At 39.1% G+C, this 10,331-nt stretch overlaps 1 protein-coding gene across 2 annotated transcripts in view; it reads right to left on the reverse strand.

Annotated features, from left to right (window-relative positions):
• The window catches only part of LOC116686789 (anoctamin-9), a 142,390-nt gene that overhangs the window by 81,545 nt on the left and 50,514 nt on the right, over positions 1-10,331 (reverse strand). For both annotated transcript variants that reach the window (XM_032511841.1, XM_032511839.1), the window contains exons 16-21: positions 6,497-6,551; positions 6,300-6,397; positions 5,935-6,131; positions 2,919-3,071; positions 853-997; positions 579-698 (exon numbers count right to left, since the gene is read on the reverse strand). In XM_032511841.1, the coding sequence (XP_032367732.1) occupies positions 579-698; positions 853-997; positions 2,919-3,071; positions 5,935-6,131; positions 6,300-6,397; positions 6,497-6,551 (768 nt within the window). The remainder of the gene's footprint in view (positions 1-578; positions 699-852; positions 998-2,918; positions 3,072-5,934; positions 6,132-6,299; positions 6,398-6,496; positions 6,552-10,331) is intronic.

Consider the following 10,331-nt stretch of genomic DNA (forward strand, 5'->3'; position numbering starts at 1 on the left):
AGAAAGAAATAGAAATCTTTAGCCAATTAACCACAAATTCAATACAGTAATTTATTTTATCTTATAATTATTACTTAGTTAGCCTATCTTTGAAGTAAAAAAAGAAATTCTACAAAGGGAAAAAGTTCTACTCTGCCCCTCACAAGGAGAGACAATACTTGCTGGACAATATTGGTGACTTGTTTTACAAAAAGACACTGTCTTTTCTACAGAAAGTTGCCAGGTTTGTTGCTAGTCGCTTTTGTGAAAAAAAACTTGCTAAGGGGGTCTGAAAAGTTGCTAAATCTAGCGACAAAGTCGCTAAGTTGGCAACACTGTTTTCATGGACGATGTGTGCACTGAGGGGAGGGTGTGTCTGTGTATGTTTAGAGTGACAGAGAGACAGAGGAGAGTGAGGAAAGGAAAATACAGCTGAACGAATGCGTGTTTTAAATAGTGTTAAAATATATATATATACTGATATTATATATAATACCGAAACGCAATGTGTGGCGGCTGGTGTTGATTATGTGGTGCACCGCCACAAATTAGTCTGTGGGAAACACTGGTACAGTACAGTAAGAATAGGGTGTTATTACCTGCACTGAGTGACATTGAAGCCGTTTAAGACCATTTGTTTTAAACCAAAGTCCTTTTTAACTGCTTGGTGTGTCATAAAAGCCGTGGACAGAGTGTCATTAATGTACCCCTGCATGCAGCTGCAACAAGAGCACAAAACAATGAGAACAAACACAAGCTGCTGACATTTTTATGAGGTGTTTTTACCAGCTGTAACTTGTAAATTGTAATCTGCCCACTTGGGATCAATAAAAAGTATAAATAAAAAATGGAATTAAATTAAACATGACTGACTGTGTTTGAGTGCTTCCATTGGTACAGGGGCCATAATGGTAACGGTAGACAAGGCGTGGAATAAAGTCTGATGTGATTCCAATGACCAGACCGTTGGCAATCACTGCTAACACACCGATGACCTCCAGCACCTTCGTCCACACACCTGCAGACAGGAGAGAAGGAACTGTTACATACAGAACACAGTGACACACACACACACACACACACACACACACACACACACACACGCACACACGTAAATGCATTACAATCTGTTAGTTTTTGAGATGGCTAGCTGTCTAACAGACAAACAAGACCTACTGTAAAACTCTTCAAAATGTCTGAAAAATACTTTTGTCACATTTGTATTTATCACATTTATATGATGTATTCATGTTTTTGAAGTTCTTATACTTACAGTACATACAATAACAGTTCTTATATAAGTGTTCTTATATTAAATGTTGTACAGTTAAAGGTGCTAGTAGCTTAATTCAGCAGTTGCATGACATGATCATTGCATGTGTCTCAGTATCTTTGTATTTTACACATATCTTGGTATCTTCGCTCACTAGCCACTGTGGCTAGTGGTTTGCCAAAGTTAGCCATGCAGCAGTTAGCTTGTTGTTACTGTCGACAGCCATCTGTTGAATCTGAGAAAAATGTGGCTCGAGGTAGCATTTCTGTTTCTCCAGCCATACCTCTGCAATGGCGTTCGTATCACCGCGTTGGACTTTGTTCTTGTTTGTTGTTCTTCTACAAGTAACTCTAACAAGCACAAAGTGGTAAAAATATTGAAGTTGGAACCGTATAAAACAACTATTTGACCAATTTGGGCCAGGAGCTACACCTTAAGAGACTGCGGCTTACACCTTAAGCTGCCATCTCTGTCCAGCCAATCACGTGACTCCTTAATTGATCAAAGACTTGACTGTGGTGTGATAAATGTAAATGTCTCTGATAAATTGCAGTAATATTCTCCTACACAGTATTATATTTACATGTTAACAAGACATTGTAGTTCTACAGTGTCACCTTGTGGTCTGTTCTGCTTTTATTTTGAAAAGCGCCGTTTTCTTGTTCTGATATTTTTGTGATGCTTTATTATTCTTGTATTGTTCGTACTTGTTATTTCTAAGAGCTCCAAACTGTGAGGGTGTGTCAGGCAAGAGAGCATGCTAACTGATGGACAGAAACTCTTTGATTAGCGCCCTTGTAGAGCGGAATGAGGTACGAAGGAAAATGTGTGGAGTGTGTAATATTATCAGAAGGGTTTTGTTTAAGGAAAGAGAACGGCATTACTTAATTTGTTTATGGGTTAATTGCACATGACATTTCTGTGAACAATTATAATATATTTCATTTAAAAGAAGCATGTGACTTTTTTTGTCATAATAGCTTAAAACATATTTCATTTCCTATTTCCTATTGATTATTAGTTTAATGTTAAAATTATTTGTATTGGGTGTAGACATGATTAATATGTGAACATGATTTATGTGCAAATTATTTGTGAGGCTACATAGAAACGTTTTTTTTTTGTGCCTGGTGCTTGTTGAGAGGAAGAAATAAATTGACACCCGTTTGAAACTCTCCGAGTCTGAATTAATAAATCCAATACAATGTACTTAAAGAACTACAGTAAATTTGCAAATGTAGGCATAAATAACCACCAAAATCAAGATTACATAAAATATAGGCTATATAGGAAATATTCAACTGCACACTGCATTGAAGGGGGCCTCCTGTGTTGGGCGGGGGCACGGTGGCACAGTAGCCTCCAGAGACCAGGGTTACAATAATATGTTTATCTAATACAATGATTCATGTTAACAAGGAGACTATCAGCACTGTTTTCTCAGTGTTAAGCTGCTATGTGCTGGCACAGATGCAGGTTTGCAGGTGTTTAGGGGTACATACCTACAGAAAAAAACAGAAGTTCCAGAACTCAGTACTGGCCCATTTCAAGCACTGTTGTTATCCTGTATTATTGAAATGATTCAGTAATGTGAATTTTATGCAGTAGCAGCTCTCTTAACACAGAAACCTTTGACACATATCAACACAGACAACACACAGCTCACCGATGTCGTTAGTCTTCCAAGGAACCAGCCGCCGTTCCAGGCGGACCATCTTGATGGCGTCCAGGCGGATCTCAAAGATGTTGTTGATGAGAGCCAGAAGGGGGGCGAGGGGGAACGCTGCCACAAATATAGTGGTGAAACTGAACTGGACCACTGGAGGGGATGGACCATAAGTTAGTCAAATTGAAGTGTAATTATTTTAAGCACTTTCAGTAAACATAAAGCATTTAATTTTAGGTGCAAAAAGCATATAAATCAACAAGTTATGAGAGATGTTTGTTGTTTACGTGCAACTGTAAGATGCTATGTTACATAACAGTGTTATAATGGATAAAAGTACAATAAAAGTATCACTGTAGAATTAGCAAAAACAGGAAACAGTGTGTATAGTTTGTTTTTAAATTTAAAACGTTGTGACTTGATTCTCGTGAATCATAAGTCGTTAACATGGATGTGAAAGAGCTGTTATCCACCAAAAACGTCAGCTCATCGGGAAAAAAAAGTTGATGCAGAGCGCTGAGTTTTTAACCAAGCATGGACTTCTAAGTATTTATTTACTGAAGTCAAAAGTAAAGCTATGTGCTTAGTGTGTGGAGAACAGATCGCTGTGTTGAAAGATTATAATTTGAATCGCAACTACAATACTAAACACGCAGAGAAACACAACAATTTGACTGATGCAGAGCGGAAATGGACATCTGAAGCTTTGCTAGTTAAACTGCAAAAGCAACAAGACTTTTTTTACCGGCGCTACACATCCAGGGATGTAGCAGTCAAGACCAGCTTTGTGATCTCCCACAATATCACAAAAACAGTAGGCCATTCTCTGAAGGGGAGTTTATTAAAGAGTGTTTGGTGGACTCTGCTGCGCTTATATGCCCAGAAACAAAAGAGGCGTTTGAGAATGTGCCACTTTCCAGGTGAACCGTAACAAGAAGGATTGAGGACATCGCTGGAAACCTGGAGATTCAGCTGCAAAGCAGACAATTTCAAACTTTTCTCATTGGCTCTGGACAAAAGCTGTGATGTCCGCGACACTGCCCAGTTCTTAAGTTTTGTTAGAGATACACCGATTTCAACTTTCTAGGCCGATTCTGATTTTTCATTGCCTTACAGTATAAACATTTTTCTCAAAACACACACACACACACAGGCCAGAACATCAACAGTAACGTTACCTGAAAACAGCGTGTAGTTCCTTTTTAGCAAGTTTGCTTTATTTGTCATTGTGCATGCGTATGAACAATACCAATGGGCTTTTTCTGCTAATGTTACGGCTACCTCGGAACAATCCAGCATAGTAGCTATGGTGCGGTTAACTGAAAACCAATGATTTAACGTCACCGCTCATTCTACTTTCAGACATTTCATAAACAGCTGATGGAGCGGCAGTGCTCATGCATGTGTGATGCTGATGTTGCGCAATGATAAAACATGTGGCGCCCGAGTACATTTGACAAGCATATAATTGGGATATGTCAATCTGACCTGCCAGTCAAGTGAAAACCGCCCAGTTCCTGTATCTGTAGCCACTCTTAGTGATTATCTGACTGAGGGGATTCAGCCGGAAAACAACTGCACCATCTTAGATTTTGCTCAAAGTTTATGCTAACCTTAATGTCAGTCTTTTCACACTTTTTTTTTTCCAAATCTAGGGCATGCTGTACAAACTTTTAATGGTTCAGTTATATTGACATGTTTGTCTTCCACCCTACAAAGTTTGGCTTGCCTGTATCTCTCTAGCCTGCCTCTCTCTCTAACCTGAATAATACCTTCCATTATTTTAATGTCCAGATATTGGTTCCCAGATAATTTGATTTTCAGGCTGTAAAACTATAAGTAATTTCAAGGGCTGAAAATATGAAGACATAGGATTTGAACAAAAATATTTTACAGGCCTTGGTTTTGGGACACATTCTTGACATATACAAGGTTTAATCAAAATCTGAGACGGTAACAACATAAAACTTGTATTGTAAACTTGTCTTTACTAAAATTTAAACTAATCAAAGGGCAGAATGCTCTTAAAAATCTTGAGGGAGCAATTTGACTTTTAGCTAAGGTAATAGACACATTAATTCAATTCAAATTCAAGCACTTTTCAAACCTTGAAAACACAACATCAAAATTCAAGCATTTAAGCAAAATTCAAGGATTTCAAGCACCCGTACGAACCCTGATTGATATACACACACACACACACACACACACACACACACACACACACACACACACACACACACACACACACACACACACACACACACACACACACACACACACACACACACACACACACACACACACACACACCACAGAGATACAGAGGCACATGAAATTCTGAGAGCACCAACTTGTATTGGAAGAGACAACTAAGAAGCTAAGCAAATCAATCAACATCCTGCAAGACTGCTCTTTTTCACAAACTCCACAAGCTACTCTGTCTGTGCTGTAGGGAAGATGCTGTCCCACGAGACATTAAAGATGCTACTTCAGTCACTCTGTACAAGAACAAGGAAGACAAGAGCAACTGTAACAACTACAGTGGCATCTGTCTACCCAGAATCACTGGTAAACTCTTTGCTTGATTGAAAACAAAGATCAGACCACTTATCAGACCACTTATCAGACCACTTCACATGCTGTTTGCCAATAATGCAGCAAGGACCGGTTCACCCAAGAATGCAAGGACTTGTACCTGAACAAAACCAGGAGGATTGTACAGGGCACTGATTTTTTAAACCTATTTTACTAAAATATTTTATGTTTTATCATGAGGAGTTTTATATTAAGTTTTACTTGAATCTATGTACCATGTTCTTTGAGTGTAGCCCGTCTTTCTTCAAACCTAACTCTAACCCTAATGATAACACTACTAATAACAACTAACCCTAACACTATTGCTGACATGTCTTAGTCAGGGTACTGTCGGGACTTTGTGCAAGACCACTATCAACCTTCAAACTAGTGAGTCAAGTTTTAAGGTATGAGGGTCAGGAGGAGACTATGGACCTACCCATCTCCAAGTACTCATTGAACAGACTGAAGGCATCCGTGTTTGCCAGGTGGTAATTACGCAGCCAGTCTCGAAGTTTGCAGACGTCACACGGTTCAACACAGCCTTGTTCATCACGGCAGGCCTTCCTGTAACAGTGACCACACTTCCTCTCCAGCTTCTTTGCGTGGTTTCTGCTCAGACAGCTCTTCAACCAGCTGGAAAACAAAATTTTTCACATGAATGAAAAGTCAGACATGTTTACACTTTGTTTTCCAAAGAGTTCTGAGTTGTCACTATGTAAGATTGGACACTGCCTTATCACCACCTCCTGCCCTACAGGAGATGTTGAATGAAAACACAGCACTTTAAGAATGAAAACTCACGGCCCAGTAAACTCAAAGATGTTGTTGAGAGTCTGTTTGAGCAGCATGATCACAGCCATCTGGATGAAGAGGTCTGTCAAACAACCACTAGGATGGCACTGTAACACACACACAGAACACATCTAAGGGTTAGTACTGTGTACATGTATGCTGTATAAATGACTTAAAGCTAAAAAAGGGTCCTCAAATCTCCTCACCTCCTCCAGTCTCCATCCAGCAATTCGCACATAGTTCCCTGGATGGCCGTTTATCCTGTGACAATGAAACATTAGCTTCACATCAACAAACTTAAGGCTGGAGACAGATTATCTATACATACTGTAGAAAAGTCTGAGCTTTCAATCAATGAGGTGTAGCCATCTCAACTTACATAGTAGACACAGTAAACACATAGCAATCTGAGAAGAAACAAACCCCATTTTGACCGTCGCCATATTTGGACAAAAGAGAAGAGCTTGGCGTAGATACCATTGACAGTTAAAGAAAGATAGATAGATAGAAAGAAAGGTAGATACCGCTTCGGCCGCCACTGTTCATTTAAGCAATACGTCAATGTGGCTGCCATTTTTGGACACACATGCTGCTCCTCCTAATGCATTTAGCCAATGAAATAGGCTAAGGGGTGACCACAGTTTTTCAGCTTGCGAGCTACTTTTAAAATGACCAAGTCAAAATGATCTAGCTACTACAAAAATGCAAAACATATATTTACTTCTACATATATTTATTTATAAATATATTGAAAATTATACGTACAATATAAGTTGGTGTACCTTGTATAATTGCATTAACCCATCTGCACAATACAACTGTACATTTTTGTTGTCATCACCTCACTCTGACGACTTGCACTGAATGGAATCAGCCAGGAATGCATTGTCCGGACAGTAGCTGCTGATAGTTAGCCTCAAGCACATTTCCAAATGATTATCAGGACCTAATATCTTCATGTGGGAAAAGGCTGACTCACATAAATAAGTGGAGGCGAACAATGCAGTCAAGGAGGTAGCATATTTCCTCATGTTGGGGTACTTTTCCTCTGTCAGCAAGTTCCAAAACTGTCCCATGAGCCCTAGACTTGAGCTCAATGTCAGCTTGCAGTGTCAGGATCTCATTCTCCACTCCAGACAAGTTCAGATGAAACAGTGTTGCAATTTTTGATGCAAGTAAATCCACCTCAGCATCTTCCCAAAAAGGGTAGCACATGAATGTAGCTACTGGCTCCAATAATGCAAAGTCTTGAAACCATTTGTTAAAGTCTGTCAGATAGCTTTCAATCTGCCATGTGTAGCGTCCACTGTCAAGTTGCGCATACGCCTTCCCTTGTGTCTCCAGTTCTGATATGAGGTTCTGAAAGTTTGTCAAATCATGTCGCTGCAGCTTCGCGCACAAATGTTGCAATTTTCGTTTGGATGCATTAACTTGAAACAACGAATCAGCCACTTCAACAAATGCCTCTTTAATCATCTATCCGTCTCGGAAGGATTTCTTGTGTTTAACGATGACGTGATTTACACGGAACGATACTTTGGTTGCGGTCTTTGCTTTTGTGGTAAGCTGTGAGAAAAAGGCCTGCTGTCCAGACAACTGGAATTTTATTTTTTTCACCTTTCTCCTTCTCAGTTCACTTTCCGTAGGGAAGTCAGTGTTGTAGCTTTTATGAACAGTCCAAAAATTCCGCAATAGCAATGGTAGATTTGAAAATGGGGCAAATGCACTTTGAATAGGACATTGTGAAAAAAAGTCCTTCTCCCATTCAGTATGGAAGTGGTAGGTTTTGGGCTTCTTACTTGGTCCAGCTCCCCCACTCATTTTTATACCTTTGAGATTAGTAGAAATAACTTACCTAGGCTACCTCGGCAACTAGATAGCTTGCTGAAGTTTTGCCGCTGCTGCATGCGCATGCGTGCTGACCCATGTGTCAGAAAAGATCAGACGTTAGACTGGTTGTCCTGTATGTCAATCAAGTGACTAATAGTAAAGTGGCATAGTGAGGATGGATGATAGGCTGACATCTTTATTTGTTTTTTAATGCCATGCAACTACCCCCACTGCCTTCGCGATCAACTGGTAGATCGCAATGGACGTAATGAGCACCCCTGGATGTCTATTGAGGCAGGATCCCTATCCACATAAAAATAATATCAAAATATTCAAAACGGTTTTCAAGCAGTTTTTTGATAACAAAATACCCTTTCTTGTAGACGGTAACATGCAACTTTTAGCCTTAATATTTAGACGGGTGAATTATACTTGAAACCCGTGTAGTTGTTATGAGGATGAAATTAGCTATAGAGACCAAAACCGTTTTTGGTACTGTTATCGGCACCAGACCTAGGGGGAATCTGGACTGGCAGCAATGGCTACACGGACTAGAAAGCACTGCGTAGCGTAGGAAAACTGGGAAATCAACAGAGAGCACAGATGTTAGCGTGTTGCTCACGGCAAAGCTTGTTTATTTCTCAAACATACAACAGCATACAGTTCCCAGATTCAGATAATATGCTGATGAAAGCTAAATATGAAAAAGTGAGTTTGCAGTAGGCTACCTGTTAAATTAATAGAGAGCACAGATGTTAGCGTATTGCTCACGACACAGAGTTAAGAGCATAGACTGTATGTATGTATTTATGTATGTATGTATGTATGTATGTATGTATGTGTATATATATATATATATATATATAATATATACACACACACACACACACACACACACCACACACACACACAGATAGGTCATCTACTGACTTGGAAGTGTAATAGCGTCACTAAGTGTGTCAGGATTAGTTAGAATGGTTTAAATATGTTGTGTGCGTGTGTGTTGTGTGTGTGTGTGTGTGTGTGTGTGTGTGTGTGTGTGTGTTGGTGTGGTGTGTGTGTGTGTGTGTGTGTTGTGTGTGTGTGTGTGTGTGTGTGTGTGTGTGTGTGTGTGTGTGTGTGTGTAGCCTTTTCAAACTACTAGCCTATGGTACCAGGCTGTTAACATGTTTATTATGAAGGTAAATATGGTGCAGAAGGTGAGAGCTTGTAGAATACGATGTCAATCTGAACTTGTATGTTAAAATTTGCGCTTGTAAAAATAAAATTTGCAATTGCAAAAAACATTCATACATCTGGTTAACGTGGCTCGGGAAAGGGAAGTTTGGGGTCTCCTGCTGGAACCTTTTGCACCAGAATGTGTAATGGATGTACTAGAAAGGTCCGTGTAGATTTTGATAGTTTGTTTTTTTCGTTTGAACCACAAAACAAAATAATGAGAAAAAAAAAGTTTGTCGTTTCAAACCAAAAACAAAGAAACGGTAAAAAAATAACGGTCCAGTTCAAATAACGGTCCGGTTCAAATAACGGTCCGTTTTTGTTTTTTTGTATTCCTATTTTTATTTCTCCGTTTGAAGATCTACAGTAAAAGAAAGAAAGGTGGGCCTAAGTGACCCGGAAGTAATAGTAAATATAGCCTATATGAATAAAAGACAATCTTTTAGAACGGGCATAGTATGCAGCACTAACGTTATACCAGAGTAACGTTAGAAGAAAAAAATAAAACAAAAAAAATAATTATGCTTATGTGAACCTGGACCGAAAGAAATATGTTAGCTACAGTAGCCCTAGTTTATTACAGTTATTTAATATTGTGCCTATCCACGTACATATCACCAGCCACGTTTAATGAGCACATTGAAAAATTGAAAATTGAATTGTTTGGTTCAATACAGTTGGTAATATAGGGTAACCTAAGAACTTGTGTGTGCAGAATTGCTGTTAGCGCTATATCATTTAATAAATTAATATTTAATGGGGTTTCCACCGTACCATCAAGGGCAGTTCAAAACAATTACAAAAACAGACCAGTAGGTGTTGCACCATGCCTGCTATGTGTGAGCTACTATCATATGGAGATAATATAGAAATTAAGTTTTATGTTCTGTAATTTTGGATAGCTAAACACTTTCCATTATTTTCATTATAACTGTGCTTTCACAAATCCTATTTCTTAGCCCTGCTGTTTAAGGCATTAGCCTACTCACCAAA

This window comes from Etheostoma spectabile, unplaced genomic scaffold (assembly GCF_008692095.1).
Source record: "Etheostoma spectabile isolate EspeVRDwgs_2016 unplaced genomic scaffold, UIUC_Espe_1.0 scaffold48, whole genome shotgun sequence".
Lineage (NCBI taxonomy): Eukaryota > Metazoa > Chordata > Actinopteri > Perciformes > Percidae > Etheostoma > Etheostoma spectabile.